Below are 16,230 nucleotides of genomic sequence, written 5' to 3'. Positions count from 1 at the left end.
ATGGAAGTCCAGGGAAGGGATGAAGAGGGACATCAAGGCCACAGGGCAGAATCCCGACTGTAGAGTTGTCTGAAGATGCTCCTGTCCCCTTTAGCACCATGCTCTTGTTCACTCAGAAGACTGGCATAATTAGCCTATATTTCTCCTCTAGCTCATCCATGCTATTGCCCTGGCTCAGGCTGCCCTTTTTTCTGGCTTTTTCTGGCCATTTCTGGTCTTGTGTCTTTCTTCTTTAGAATTCCTAACAACTGAACACACACACACACACACACACACACACACACACACACACACACAGGCACACCATTACAGCTCACCATCAGATACGGTTACTGCATAGAATAAATCCATAGGCAGAGGTCTGTCTCAGCTCTCTCCCCGCCCCTCAAAGGACTGAGAATTATTTCCTGGCCACATGCTGGGTGACGCTTGGCCTATCCCCTGTTCCCGAAATGTAGATCTAGACTTAGAGGTTTCGCTGTGTGACAAATTCTCAGGGCAGCCTCTTTCGATGGCTTCCAAAGCAAGCAAGCAAGCGAGCAAGCAAGCAAGCAAGCAAGCAAGCAACTTGCTTCGCTAAAGCTACAGCACAGACTGCTGGCTGTGCTCTGAGGCTACTGTTGCTCCCGGCCTTCGTCAGACAAGTTTCTCTTTGCAGTGGGTGGTAGCTAATGGAGTCACAACTGGTTGAAGTGTGGCGACTACATGACAGTGCAGGGCCCAGCCATAAGTAAGACATCCCATGACACGCACAAACATGGGGCTGGGGGTGTGCATGCACAGAAAACATTCAGGAGGAGGGGGTGGAAATAATGTAAGTGCCGGAACTCTTGGAGGTGTGCCATGAAACAGTGATTGGTGTGGCATGGTACTGCAGTCATGGACTCACTGAAGCTGTTGGGGCCGGGGAGGGACTCAAAAGACTCCACCTCTCACTGAGCACACTGAGCACTGATGATCGGGCCCACTATCATGTATGGGGGAGAGCCTCATAAAATTCCATCTCTCCCTAGGGTCAACAAACAATAGGTAGAATAGGTGGAAGGACTCATTTTCTTCCATGGTGTGGCCACTGATAAACTGCCCATGTTCCATAAAATAGCACTCCCCCCAACACACACACACACACACACACACACACACACACACACACACACACGCACTCATACCCAAAGGCACTGGAGTAGGGGGAGGGGGCTGGTTAGAAGAGGAAGAGTTTCAGAGAGACAGCAGGGAAATGAGAGGGTAATAGTGAGGTGGAGCAAACAGTAACACAGTAACAGTGCCTGCTGTTGAAATGGCCAGTGATGATGGTGACTTATCCCGAGAGCCATTCTCCTGCTGTTATCCTGACAGCCCCCAACACTCCTCAGTTTCAGTAGCCTCCAGACACTCCTTCATGACTTTACACTGGACTTTCAGATCGGGCAAGATTGGAAGTCTAAGTTACTTGCTGCGTCTAAGTAAAAAGGGCTTTTCTCAGTAAATAAGATAGGTTCCCAAAAGGAAAATGCTTACAGATGCGGGAACAAACTTCTTAGGTTCTTTGTAAGCAAACTGATTTTTCTCAAGATTCGATTTGGCCTAACTAGCACTGAATCTCCTGTGCCATGTGGTATAGGAGATTCGAAGAAAGAAACCCTCTTTCTTGAAGGAGGCTATTAATTGTGTTGGACAGACAATAAAATATATTTAATTCAGCACTTTCTATATATACCCTTTTATAGTCCTCCCTGAGAGTTCTGTTTTAGAACTACCAGGTGTGGGTGAAGGAGGGGCTTGTCAGGACCAGGCAGGCCAGAGCCTAGGAGCAAGAAGGACCCCAGGGAACTGGCCCAACTGGGTCAGACAGAACTACAAAGAGAAGCTTTTCTAAGCAAATGGTGACGTCTGCTAGCAACCCTTGACAATGCACTTGGACTTCAAGGTGAAAATCCTATGATCCTATGCAGCCACAAATTGAGAAGGGCAGGGACAATCAGAGGACACCAATGACCAGAATCATGGGTACATGTATTTTCTGACTAAGATCCACCTCTCCCGTCAGTCCTCCTTCCACTCCATCTGAGATCAGTCAGCTGGGATTCCCAGTTAGGATCCTCATTACAGTTACAGTCCTTGTCCACGGTGCTTATAACAGCCATAGTTAAAACACACATTCACCACATCTGCTCAGTCTCTGTATTGCCCCACGAGCCGGGTATTATGTTTATACAGATCCCAGAGACAAGGAATTGAGGCAGAGAGGTTAGATAAGACACAGAGCTTAGAAGTAGCAGGCCTGGGGTCCAAGTCAAGGAAGGCTGGCTCTGGGACATATGTTCTTCAATACTATGCTTTTTGGCTTGGTGACAGTGTCTAAGGCAACCGTGAACACAAGGACCGGGTGAAAAGACAGATTTCTCCAAAAATATTTTCACATATATAAATTTTAATCAGGCATGGGGGGGGGGGAAGAAAATCTTGTGTTTGAGCACAGCCTGGGATTATAGCCATCTTTAGCTCTCGAGTATACAGGGGGCCAAATCCTTTAAAAGGAGTCCATACACGGCTACATGCAGGGTTCCTTACACCCCTCTTGATGCATCGTGGAGAACACTGGACCAAGAGTCTGGGTCTAGCTCCATCCTTCAGAGGCCTAAACCCTCGGGCCTGTGGTGCTGGCTGAGCCTTCTCAGGAGTCATAACCCATCCAGAATAGGCAACTGTATGGAGATGACAGGTGAGGTGACAGGAGACAGACAGGGGAGGTGACAACGGGCAGAAGCGCCTATCCATTCATCTCAGGGCAGGGAGGATGCTCAGGAAATGATGTCTGCAGTGCTGGATGCACAGAAAGCCACTGAGCCTCACATGCTCACACTGTGTGCGTTACACCTCCATGAAGCTCCTAAAGACACTTTACAATTAAGATAAAGTAGTATTTTTTTTTTAAAGGTGGCTGTGTTGGGGAATGGAAACGTCTCTCTAATGTCCTGAGTAAGGATTATTTCACCATAAACACTGTCCTTACTTGAGATATCACCTGGGGCTAAAGCCTGCCGCCAACGGGACAACAGACCGGAGGTGAAGGCTTAGGGCTCTGTGACCATATTTATTCAACCCTGCTTTTGTTCCTGTCCCCCTGGGAACTGCTACGATGACGGCTTTCTTGGTTACTTATATGTTATCTTGTCCTACCCTATACCCCAGTGCCCTCCCCGCTGTCCCCTGTAGACACACAAGTCATTCTTGCATCAAAGCCTCTCCAGGTCCCTGTCCTGAAGAAGAGCTGTGACCACTAACTACTACCTCCTCCTCCTATCTCTGTTTGCATTTTCTGGGTTTGTTTTTTGTTTGTTTGTTTGTTGTTTTTTGAGACAAAGGTAACTCTGGTTGGCCTAAAACTCTATGTGGAATAGGTCAGTCTTAGATCTGACTCCACCTCTTGAGTCAAGTTGAGATTAAAGAAGTGTGCCACTCTGCCCAGCCCTACAGAATACTTCTGTTCCCCTCAAGTGTCACAGGGCCCAGCTGGGCCCAGGATTCTGTGGTCCCCTAGTTTTCTAGGGAGTGGTTGCTTCTTGCACACCTGACTATACTGCAATGCTCTGTGGGGCTCGACACCACCTCAGCAAGTGTGTAATCACAGAGCGCCACCCGATCGATCTAGTCATGCCCTGTGCTCCACTTCCCTCACCCAGGGACATTAGTTAGATCTCTTGCATCACTTCGCCCTCACTTTTGCCAAGCCCCGCGGATCTGATTTAGAGTGACAGCAGCTGCCATGGGCGGACCAAGTTTCCCTCTGAGAATCTCTCCTGTGAGCTGAGACTCGGCTTCCCAGCTGGAAGCAGGGCGCCAAGCCGGCAGTCCTCTCTTTGGTTAAGGTCCTTGACCTCAGCAGCCATACCTGCGCCTATCTCACTTCCCTTCCTGTTCACAGGATCGACTGTGTCCACATGCTAGCAGCCTGTGAGTCTGCAGAGGCCTCTTTGTCTCCACAGATAATCCAGGTTGCCAGGCAGAAAATTAAAAACTGCAGAGATGGATACAGTTTCCCCGTCGGAAAAGAACTGGCCTTGCATGAGACTGATCCCTGGCATAACTCTCCATCCCACGGCCTACCCTCCAAATTTAAAAAGACAAAAAGGAATCCCTGCGCAAATATTATCAGTCTCTCTGCATCCTACTTATGACCTTCTCCTAGGGAGGAGGGCTACCCTCTCGGCCAGCATCCCACACACTCCTATCTCCCTATCTCAAGGGAGATTATAATCTCCACAAACAGACTCTAGGAGGTTTTTTCCCCCCATTGTTGATATCTTTTCCTATCTCTGCTCAAGCTGGCTTGCTCCAGCTCAGCTTCCTGAGACCTCAGGAAAAAAACTGAGTGGATGAAGAAACTTCTGAAAGCAGGCAGCCCAGGTAAGGGAACAGGAGGGCCGAGGCTCCAAGGCCATTGGCCAGTGTCACTATAACCATGACCTGATAATCAGGGGAGTGAGTCCGTTCGCTCAGCTCTTCTCAGGATCCACGAAACAAAAGATGCAAGTTGCACGGGCCAGGTCTCGCCTCTTTCATTTGTGCCACACTCTGTGGGCTTCTAAGACTCTCTCTCCAGCTTCTGGTAGTGTTTATATCCTCGAATGTAAATGTCACCGCAGAGAAGGACACACCTATCATATCCTATCAGTGAGACTACCTTGCTCCCTAAGGAGGGAAGGGTCAGACATGCAGGACAGTGAAATTCTGAAAATGCCCAGTCTTGACAAGGCTTAGGAGTGGGTAAGACGAGCAGAGCATGTGATCTCATGCCCACTTATACCCTAAGACAATCTTCTAGCACCCTGGGGACAGCAGAAGCTTGTGACGATCTCACTGCAGATGCTCGGGCTTTTCCTCCTGAAGGAACCAATTGGTTTAATGATATGTCTCCTCCCCGACTCCCCCTAGCTCCTAGCCACCCTCACAACCGAGGATGGCCGAGGAGAACCCTCTCAAGGCCACATTTCCACGGTCAAATGAAAAGCAGCGGCTGTGAGTTGCTTCCTTCGACATCTCCAAGACCGTGATTTCCCCCTGGCTGCGTCACACCATTAGCCCTGTCCTCATTTGGCTTTGTGTGTTCTTGCGCGAAGGTCACAGAACTCAATTCCTCAGCACCACTTCATCATTCTTTCTCAGAGGATCTGAGACAAGGGAAGTAAAGGACATGTCTGGGGTGGTTCCCACAGGGGGTACAGGGGTACCAGGTGGCCCACGTGGCCATCAACAGCACAGAAATCCCTCAGTTCTCTTAGAACCATGGTATAGCGACTCCCAGAAGAGTCTAGGGCAAGTGCTGTCACCTGTGGGTTGCAGACCCTTTGGAGGTCACGTATCAGATATTTACATTACCATTCATAACAGTAGTGAAATTACAGTCACGAGGTAGCGACAATAATAGTTTTTACGGTTGGGGGTCATCACCGTATTAAAGGGTCACAGCATTAGGAAGGTCGGGAACCAGTGCTCCGGAGAGATCCCTACTTTTGACACATCGATGTACCATTTCCAAACAGCAAAATATGTCCCTTTAAAGGGCTCATTTGGGTGACTTTGACAAATGGAGTAGCATCCGCTACCTTCAAGCCCACAGCTGCCAGACTCTGCTTCAGATTGTGCACACAGTCCAGATGTCCAGGACAATGCCACCACACAAGATCCTTCCACACTGCAGACTTTTTCTCTTCTTCCCTAACTTAGGGACCACCCGGCCTCCTCTTCTATACCTGTGACCTAGGCGGCAGGCAGCACTGCCTGGCATCCTGACAGTCTACATCCCCACCAGCTTCATGAGTGGGCGACTCGGTCTTTTCAGCAAACCACCCTTCCTGAGGAGCAGGGAGACCCACGTGGAAATACAGCAGCCACGCAGCTCGGTATCTGAAGCACCGCTTCCCTTACTGCTCCTTAGGCACCACTCCATGGCTCCAAGCTTATGTGCCTCTCTGTCTGTGGTTGGACTCTTGACTCCAAGCACGGGCTGTGCCTCCATGGGCCCTGGCGCCTCTGCAAACACTGCCCCGTTGTTCTGGAGGACCATGGTCTCAAAACACAGCATAAGGTGTATAGAGATCACATTTTTGTGTTTCACAGATTGTGGCTACTGAGGTTGAAACAGTTTTCTTTTTATATAGTTTTTCAGGTAGGTCCCAAGCAGAATACCCCAGGAATGTGTACCTCCAAATGAAGAGAGACCTAGGAGCACTTCCTAGACTAGGGCAGGGACCCCGGGTGTCATCCTGCCAACTGCTGAGCAAGGTTTGCTTGTCTGTGTTCTCCATTGCGGTTACCTGCCGTGTGCTGGCTGGCATGCTGCCCCTGAAGCCACCAGCTCCCCACCCAGCACTGCTCTGGGGGGTTCCCTCAGGGGACTGGTATCCTACTCTTGGGACCAATATTGGACATCCTGATACCTTGTGTGATGGTTTCTGTACTAGCTTCTGACAACACGGCCAGAGAAGCCCGCGAGCAGCCATGTTTGCTGGCGAAGGGACGTGCGCAACTCATTGCACACCATCACACAGCTGCTCAAGTCTCAGAACAGATTGTCCTGAAGCACTGAGGTGTTATTGTGACAGGCTGTGGGTAAATGGGATATGAAAGGCCATCTTCCCTGGGAGTTCCTGCTTTGCGATGCATTAATTCTTCACAGAGAGCCAGAAAGAGCCATCCTCTAGGGTCCCTCAAGAGGGTGTGGCCTTCAGCCCCCCACCCCCTCAGAAGCAGAGTGAAGAGTTGCAGTCTGACAAGAGCCGCTACTCAGGCCCAGCCCTCCAGAGGTTTGAGTTGGACTCAGAACCTGGAGCTGCCTCTTGCTTAAATGTCTGCAGCTGGAGGAGGTGGTTATTGCTAGGAGTCAAGGGCTCAAGGGCCTGCGGGAGGGAAGCACGGTCCCAGTAGGGTTTGGCCCAAGAGATTTAGAAGGGAGCTACCAGAAGAAGGCAAACACAAGGGCCTGGACTTTGACCTTGGCCAGTGTCATTCACTCCAGGGGCAGCTGTCCCGCCTTGACCAAAACTTCTCATGTTGGGCTAGCCTAGACAAGCCACAGACCTGAGGTCCTCTATGCCAGGCACTGACTTAGATGGTAAAGCCCATGTCTGCACAGAGCTGCTAAAAACATTTAGAGAACATGGTGTGGTGGTATATGCTGGTAGTATCAGCACTGGGGAGGATGAGGCAGGAGGATCATCATTAGTTAGAGGCCAGTCTGAGCTACAAAGAGAGTTCTAGGCCATTCTGGGCTACAGAGTGAGAGTTCTGCCTCCCAATTTCTCCCTGCCTCCCAAAAAAACTAAGAACCATGAATGTGCCAGCTACAGTATTTGATATATTTTCTACTTTTCCCCCCGCAGATAGGGTTTCACTCTGTGTAGCCCTTGCTGTCCTGGAACTCACTTTGTAAAGTAGGTTGGCCTCAAACTCAGAGATCTGCCTGCCTCTGCCTCCCGAGTGGGATTAAAGGGATGTGCCACCACTGCCAGACTTATCTTCTACTTTTTTACAGGGGCAGGAGAGGCTCTTTTGTTGAGCCAGGGTCTCAGTAATTAGCCTAGGCTAGTTTGGAACTCTCTTTTTAGTCTAGGCTAACCTCACACTTGAGTCATTTTTCAGCATCCTGAGTGCTGGGACTACGCGTGTGCACCCTTCAAGGCAATGCTTCAAGAACACCCTTCTGGGAAGGAAATGCCTTTTCTTCCATAAACACCCAGCCACACTCAGTGCCCTTCCAGAAAACTATGGGAAAATTTAAATCAAAGCAATTGGCTCTTCTCTTTCTGCCCCAAGCCATGTGAATTCTATACCTTCTGATGCAGGCGTCTAACGCTGGAGGAAGGGGCTGGTGCACACGCACCTCACTAATCAGCCAAAGAACTGGGAGAGACTGTCAACATCAAATTCAGTCTCCAGCAGTTCATAGTGCAGGAGACCAAGGGCATTGGATAACTGGTTAAAGCTGCATCCCTTCACCCCACATCCTACCTGCCAGGTGCTCTTGTGCTATTGGCACAATTTTCTCTTATATCAGAAAAGTCCAGAAAATTCAGAGGGGGAGGGAATCTGTCTCTCACCATCCCTGGATTTCTACCACTCGCAGCCGTCTGATACTATATAGACCACCCTGGGGTCCCGAGTACTTCCCCTCTGGCAGAATACCTATCTGGATGTTAGCTGCATCTTTGGCATCTAAGACCTGTGCGACCAAACACATACCGCCAACATGGCCCCTGCTTTCTGCCAAGAGAGGCATACATTGACTAGGGTAGTAATATCTGCCAGATACACTCGACAGGTTCTCTTTTAGCTAGCATGGCGGATGCCGACGCTTCTTCCCGACAATCAGATTCCAATCCAGCTATGAGACTTCACTGGGTCTTCGCATCACACAGGTGCCTTCTGCCCAAAGCCTAGACCCGAGCCACTCAGTGACTGCAGGAGCAGCATTACCTTACACTCCTCATCCAACAGGTCCAGGATACCCAGCTTTGCTTCTATGAGGTCTATACACGGCTGGTTATCATAAAAGTCAATCAAGGTCCACGGGATCTGCTCCTTCATGTATTCTTCTTGCTCCAGCTTGAACACATGCTAAGACAAGAAGCAAAAGGCCACAGTGAGTGCACTGTGGACACGCCTTGAGAGTTATTTCCCCTAAGCTCTTGTTGAATTCTGTGTCTTAGAGGATGGCACCTAAGTGCCACAGAAGGTCTGGACACTAACTCACAATCATGAGGGGAAATGGCAAGGCTCAGCTAGGTAATTTCCCATCCCTGTCCCACCCCAGTCTTGGGATAGTAAAATCCTGCATGGGTTTGTGGATTCCAGACAACTAAAGGGGTTGTGTATCTGGCCTTCAGTTCCCCAGATGCCCTGAAAGCTCAGGCTTAGAGAGAAGTGGGTCACTGTCAAGGGACATTTATTTGCTTCTTGGGAGTGTGACCAAGAAGCAAAGGAAAGGGAAGGGTGGAGCAGATTCACACCAATCTCAGAAGATAAGTGGCCTGGCTGTCACTCCAAGGGGACAGTGAGGTCCTGACCCCAGCAACCCAGGTCATACATTGAACCTACCGAATTGAACTGTTGCTGGAGCTTTTCATTGGCGTAGTTGATACAAAACTGCTCAAAGCTATTGATCTCGAAGGTCTCAAACCTGCAGAAGGAAAGGGGTGAAGCCACAGGTAAGATACACCACCAGTGAAGTGCTCTCTGGGACGTAACAAGGCTATGTCTCTCCTTGAGCAAGCAATAAGCACTGAATTGCCAAGTTCTGCCCTGTGCACAGACTTCTGATGTGGATATCAGAAGTCTTGGAAAATTAGAAACAGGCATTAAGTGCCTTTTCAACCGATAAAGAACTGAGAGTAGGAAATTACAGTGAGGACAGACAGACAACAAGGTCAGCCATGATTCTGTGCATACTGGTAGGTTTGGGTGAGTTTTAAAGAAAATCAAATTCATATTTTGCCTCGTGTTTTTATTGGTTAACTTTCCAATCTAAAAACACCACCATGCTATTCTTGAAAGGTACCAGTTTTAGGTCTGTTATGAGTCTGTGGGCTGAGACCTGGGAACTGCAGGGGCTCCTGGATTGGGGGCAGACAGAGGACAGACAGGTCTGTTGCTACTTCGCAAACATTGGACACATTCCCCCAATTTTCAGAAACCCAGGAGCTGACACATAGATCTATTAACTCACTAATCCCCAGTGAAGGACATTTGGTTCTTTCTCTATCATACACTGCTATCAGTATTGCGATAATCTTATATACCTCTTCAACTTCATGATTCTTTCCTTGGGATATTATCCTAGGAGAATTACTATGTCAAAAAAAAATGGCGTGTGGGTGTTAGATGTGATGTGCATATGCATGCAGGTGTTTAGGGAGCCACATGCATCTGTGTGTACATGGAAGAGGCCAGAGGAGGATGGGGGTATTTTGCTCAACCACTCTCTACCTTATTCCATTAAGAATTCTCTCTCTGAACCTGGAGCTTGTGTTGGTGGCCAGCAATCCTCCTGCTTCCACCCTGATAATGTTGGGGTTATAGTTGCTCATTTAGCCATGCCCTACTTTTTATATGAGTGCCAGGAATTTGAACTCAGGTCCTGTTGCTTGCACAGTAAACATTCTTACCCATGGAACCACCCACCCCCTACCCCCTACCCCGTGTCCAGAGCAGTGTTTCATGGAAGGCAGACACCAACACATCACCAGAAAGGTTCAAGTAGTTTGTTATTTCTCTACCCATGCCTTGTCATGATGAGTGAGTATCATTCTAACGCCAGTCAACAGTGTTATTTTATTTTATTACATAATTCCTCCTGGGTTGAGCTTATCTAAATCTGTAGGCTTCAATATTTGGATAATATTTTTTACAAATGTCCTATACAATATATCACAGAGATCCAGATAAACAACATACATCCGAGAGAGATTTTTCTTTTAACATGTAAGACTTCCGGTCCGTCTACTTCTTCCCCACACCTCACTAGGAATATTACCATAGTCTGCTGTTAAAAAATGTTTGGTAGGATTTAAAGCCCACTCCACAAGATGGAACTCATGCCTTGTACCATTAACTGGGCTGCAAACTAGTGGCTGTCTAGGTCATAAGCCCCAGGAGAAAATCTAGCACTACTGACTGCTAAACAGACATGGTAATAAACTGTCTCCCCAAGGTCTCACCTTTATAGCCATGGGTTAGTAAGTCTCTCAGGCCTCACTAGAGAAGGATCGTTTTCCAACAATTAAGAGTAGCCTACACGTGAAAACAAGGCTCTGGAATTCCCAGTTCTAACTGGGACAGTTACAATACATGCTCTACCCCGCAAGACTCAGGGATCCATCTCAGAAGAGACTGGGAAGACCGTAAGAGCCAGAAGAGCTGGGCAGTCTTTGTTGCACATGACAGTGCCACTGCACACGTAAGCTCACACAGCCGTGAGGGCTGGCACAGAACCTGTGCAGCAGTGGTTCTCAGACATCCTGATGCTAGGACCCCTTAGTACAGTTACTCATATCGTGGTGACCCCTAATCATAACATTCTATCCATCGCTACTTCATAAGTGTATCTTTGCTACTGTTATGAATCATAATTTAAATATCTGTGTTTTCTGATGGTCTCTGGCGATCCCCATGAGAGGGTGGCTTGACCCCTGTGGTGGTTTGATTCATGTAGATTCATGTGTCTGATGACTCAGCCATAGAGGGTGGCACTATGCGGAGGTGTGGTCTTACTGAAGGAAGTGTGGCCCTGTTGGAGGAAGTTTGTCACTGTGTAGGTGGGCTTTGAGGGCTCCTAGGTTCAGGTTCTGCCCAGTGTGGAAGAACAGTCTCCTCCTGGCTGCCTCTGGATCAAGGTAGAAGAATTCTCAGCTCCTTCTCCAGCACCATGTCTGCCTGTATGCTGCCATTCTTCCTGCCATTATAATGGACTGGACTACTGAAACTTTAAGCCAGCCCCAATTAAGTATTTTCCAAGAGTTGCCTTGGTCATGGTGTCCCCTCCTAGCAATGAAACCCAACCTGAGACAGCCCTCAAGGGAGTCATAACCCACAGACTGAGAACCGCTGCTGTACAGGCTCATACAAGCTCAAGCCAAGATGAAGGGGGAGGGGCTTATGACGTCCCACCCCTAGCCAAGAAGTTATTGGCAACTGGTTGCTGTTAGAAGACAGGAAGTCAGTTTTCTTTAGGGATGTGAGCCTTGAGAGGCTACCATGCGCCAATATAAAACCCTGCACCCATGTGTACACAGGTGGAGTCAGTGAAGCTGGGAAGGAAAAGAGGTGAGCGGAGTGGGTGAGGAACTGGAGGGGAGCAAAAGGGGGTAGAGATGAATATGATCTAGATGCATTATATTCATGCATGAAATTCTCAAACTTTTTTTTTTTAATTTCTGGTTACTTGGTGTAAAAATGACTTTGAATAGCTTTGATAATTAACAGAGTTCAACATTTCTCTTCTGAATCATTTAGGAAGCTCTGTAACTTTGTTAGGTTTTAGTCCCCCAAATGGACTTATATGACATATTCATTCTTCAGAAGGCCAATACTCTACTGTTCAACATAAGCATCCACAATGTGGCTGGAGGATGGGCTCAGGGAGGGAAGCCTACAGAGAAGAGGGTAGGGAAGGGCTTGGTACAGCGAAGAGGAGGGGCAGAGAAGCTACTGAAGGGAGAGGAGGAAAAGAGAGGGAAAGAGAAAGGAAGAGGGAGGGGGAGGTAGAGGGAGGAGGGAAGAGGAAGAAGGAGGTAGAGAGGAGGGAAGGGAGAAGAGGAGGGAGGGGAGGGGAGAAGGAGGGAGAGGAGGAGGGAGAGAAAGAGGGAAGAAGAGGGAGGGGAGGATTGATGCAGCAGAGAGAAGAGGCCCTGTCTACTCGAACACAGAGAATTTTCTAGTCAAAATCTTAATTCTGAGAGAGGCAAATGTTTGATTTAGAAGAAATCGCTTGGAAAGGCTGTGAACAGAGTATGTTTGGGAGGGGGGGGGTACCTGAGGCCTGGAGTGTGGGAGAGGAAGAGGAACTACCAATAGGGAGAAGCTGGAGGTACAGGCTTTATCTGGCCTCTTCATCATGCAAGCCACCCTACCCTCCCACCCGGCACCTTCCTACTTCCAAATATGGACAACTGAATTTTTCATCATTGCAAACCCTTCCCCAAACACTACTTTCAGGAAGGGATGGCAGTCCTGTCCCTGGTGAGGAATAGAGACACAGGGGTGGGGAGACAGCTCTCTGTGTGGAGGGATTACTAACAGGCCCAGAGTCTCAGGGTCTCCCCCCAAACCCCACCAAGGTTCAAGACATGGAAAAGCGGGAAATCACCTTCAGATCAAAGGAACCAATTGCTTGGAGACAGCCATGTTAAAGTACACCCCTTTGGCTATGCCCACGTGGGAAAAAAAATGACTCTAAGTTAATAAAACTAGATCAAAGATTCAATGCTATGATGAATCACAGTCCTGGTAGAACACAGACCAGGCAACAGCTATTACCCCATAAAGTGGCCCTCCTGGTCCAGATAGCGCTTCTGTAGACCGAGTTATACTACTTAGAACCTCAATCCACCCCCACTTCCAGCCACAGTGATAGTTGATGACAGTCCAAGCCTAGAGGAAATTTAATTAACATAACCTACATGGAAGATTAAAGAGTCAGCCGAGCAATTGGCCAGATAATGGGCACGGGGTGTTCTGGCGGAGCCAGCCCTGGCTGAGCTCTACAGACTGAAGATTTAAATATCTCACACTTGTCATTTTTTAAAGGTTTACATTGGTAGCACTCCACAGAGAACATTCTCATTAATTTGAGATGGCAGAAATTAGCTCCTAATTTCCTTGTTTCTAAGACATTATCTGGTAACAATTCCTCTGCCATCTAGCGTAATTACTGTAATGCTGGAGATGAATGAGCAGCCGGGCCGACTGGGAGATGAGTAAGACAGCTGACCTCAGAAACACACAGCCAAGGAGGGAGGATGATGCTTCCTTTCCAACCAAATTATATCTGTAGTGATTCTGTCCATCAACAGAAACAACTCTTAAAAATAAATACACTTTTAATCCACAGCATTCAAATGCCGCAAGGAAATATATGCGAGTCTATATAAGAGGGAACAGGGTCTGTCCTGGGAAGAGTTTGGCCAGAATTTGAAGGTGGGAGGAAGGTACACACACACACACACACACACACACACACACACAGAGAGAGAGAGAGAGAGAGAGAGAGAGAGAGAGAACAAAGCTGACACAAGACATCTGTCCTCCTGGTTGTGCAATGACCACCTGTAGTTTCCTGTTAATATCTGACTTGAGTATATCTTTAACTTCCTTCTTATTGGACCCAGTTTCAGGGAGACGGGAGAGCCACAGGTGTCTCTAACACTAAGTGAAAGCCCCTGCAGGATGAAATAGTTGTGACAGGGACATGCCTTGGCTCTGAGCTAATTATTTACCTCCACGAACCTCCTGTCCACAGCCTGGAGACCCAGCAGAGTGGTGCGTGGCACCTGAAGGCTGGGCAACAGCGTCTCGTCTGGAGCACGGGCTGGAGGAACGAGGACCTCAGGTTCTGCCTTTGGCGGAATGTGGATATAGGCACAGGGGAGGACTGAATGGCATACCGGAAGCCTACCTTGGGGAGTTCTTTTTCTACACGAACCTTTAAAAACAGAGTCATCATGCATGGATGCCAGAGATATGAGCCAATCTCTTTTTCCAGACCTTTCCCCCACCTGAAGCTGTGAACTCTGATGGGCACCCCAGGGTCTGCTGGAGAAGCCGACACACTCCATCTGTCTGCCAACCGCTGCCAGACTGCTCGTTGGACTTTCAAACGGCAGGGCTTCCAACTGTTCCTGTCCACAAGCTTGTCCTTTACAGGGAACCCAGTTCAAGGTACCATTGGAAGGGAGCAGTGTGCCAGTCCCTGGATTCCCAGGTCCTTTTAGCCCTTCATTTCCTAGGCTTTTAGAGGTGATGCCACAGTGTTAGGGGGGTTGGGAATAGCCAGAGGAAAAGAGTGGGGCCTCATCTGAGCATTTAGTTGGGAATATTCCAAAGGACGACCAGATGTTCCCAACCCATGGCTCACACGTGGCCAAGGATAGGTGTGAATACATCCCCTAACGCAAAAATCGTAAACTTTCTCGGAATGCTGTGCTTTGTGGCTTTTGTGTATGTATTCTTGTGTGGGAACACGTGTATGGAGTGAACACATGCTCAAGCATTCAGGGGGGGGCAGAGGTCAATGCAGTGGTCTTCTTCAATCACTTTTCCGCTTATTTTTGAGACAGTATCTTTCACTGAACCTAAAGTTCAATGATTCTGCTAGTCTGTTTGGCCAAGGAGCCCAAGGGTCCTCACATCTCTGTCTCTTCAGCATGCCCAGCTTGCTTGCTTGCTTTCTTTCTCTGTTTCTTTCTCTGTTTCTTTCTCTCTCTTTCTCTTTCTCTCTCTCTTTCCTTCTTTCCTTCTCTCTTTCTTTCTCTCTTTCTTTCTTTCTCTCTTTCTTTCTTTCTTTCTTTTTTTAAAAGACATGGATTCAAGAATCCAAGATTGGGTTCTCAAGCATGGATGTTGTATACTTTCCCAGTGGAGCCATCTTTCCATGATTTTCTCTGATAACTCAATTGCACAGTTCTTGAGCATGAACTTCGTAGAGAATAACACTGTTTTACAATGTCAAAAAGGTGGACACTCCTGCATGAGTCTAGAAGACTGGACTCGGCATTGGACTACCCCAGGATGTAAAGCTCTCTTCAGATGCCAGGGCTGTACAAGAGCAACAGCACGGAACCATGCGACCTGTGAGGTCTAACTCTAACTCCATATGCTTGCTCTAAAGCGGACACTGTCCTGTGACCTTCTGGGCCACCAGGAACTGGGTTGCTGTCCACATGACAAAGGGTAAATCAGTCACAGTTTGGTACCCCTAATTCCCTACAACATCTGTTTACAAAGGCCAGGAGCGGCCGGGCAGTCTTCTTTGAGTAACTGCACTGGGCATGTACAGTCATCTGCGCTGGAGAGTGGAATCAAAGCAAAACAATTGAAGGACACAAAGATTTTCTTTCACCAGAAAAACGAAGGCAGTGGGTTCACCATTACAGGACAGAGAGTCTACAGAATAGGAACGGAGTAACCCAGCTCCACTGAGGGGTTAACGTTCAGGATACGCACAAAATTCCTGAAACCCAACAACAAAAGCAAACTTTAAAAGATCCTGGGCTGTACGGTGAAACCCAGTGGACACTGACATTCATCCAGGTTCTGGCATCCACGTGATGAGATGCTCCAGGCTCCTCCTGCCTTGACTTCCCCACCATGATAGACTCAGCTTTGAATGGTGAGCTAAGATAAACATTTTCTCTCTTGGTTAGTTTTGCCAGAGTGTTTCAACAGAAAAAAAAAAAACCCAAGATAACAAATTCCATGACCTTCCTCCCAGAGTTCAATCTGCCTGCTTCTCACCCCAGCCTCTCCTGCAGTGTTCTCAGAGTGACAGGTTGGCCTGCAGCATCTTGCACTTTCCCCTGCACAAATGGACTGGCTAGAGCCAAATCCTGGCATATTGAAAGCCGAGGTCAATTAAAACAATAATGTATATTTCTCCAAATTGAGCTCTTTTTCTCTTTCTCTCTTTCTTCCTCTTTCTCTTTCTCTCTCTCTCTCTCTCTCTCTCTCTCTCTCTCT

At 48.2% G+C, this 16,230-nt stretch overlaps 1 protein-coding gene across 3 annotated transcripts in view; it reads right to left on the bottom strand.

The window, feature by feature from the left end:
- Window positions 1–16,230, bottom strand: part of Myo5b (myosin VB) — a 317,620-nt gene that overhangs the window by 100,342 nt on the left and 201,048 nt on the right. For all 3 annotated transcript variants that reach the window (XM_031366041.1, XM_031366040.1, XM_031366039.1), the window contains exons 11-12: window positions 9,097–9,178; window positions 8,476–8,616 (exon numbers count right to left, since the gene is read on the bottom strand). In XM_031366041.1, the coding sequence (XP_031221901.1) occupies window positions 8,476–8,616; window positions 9,097–9,178 (223 nt within the window). The remainder of the gene's footprint in view (window positions 1–8,475; window positions 8,617–9,096; window positions 9,179–16,230) is intronic.

Source organism: Mastomys coucha, unplaced genomic scaffold (genome assembly GCF_008632895.1).
Source record: "Mastomys coucha isolate ucsf_1 unplaced genomic scaffold, UCSF_Mcou_1 pScaffold13, whole genome shotgun sequence".
Taxonomy (NCBI): domain Eukaryota; kingdom Metazoa; phylum Chordata; class Mammalia; order Rodentia; family Muridae; genus Mastomys; species Mastomys coucha.
Note: the sequence above shows the minus strand (reverse complement) of the source record. Positions and strands in the feature narration are given on the sequence as shown.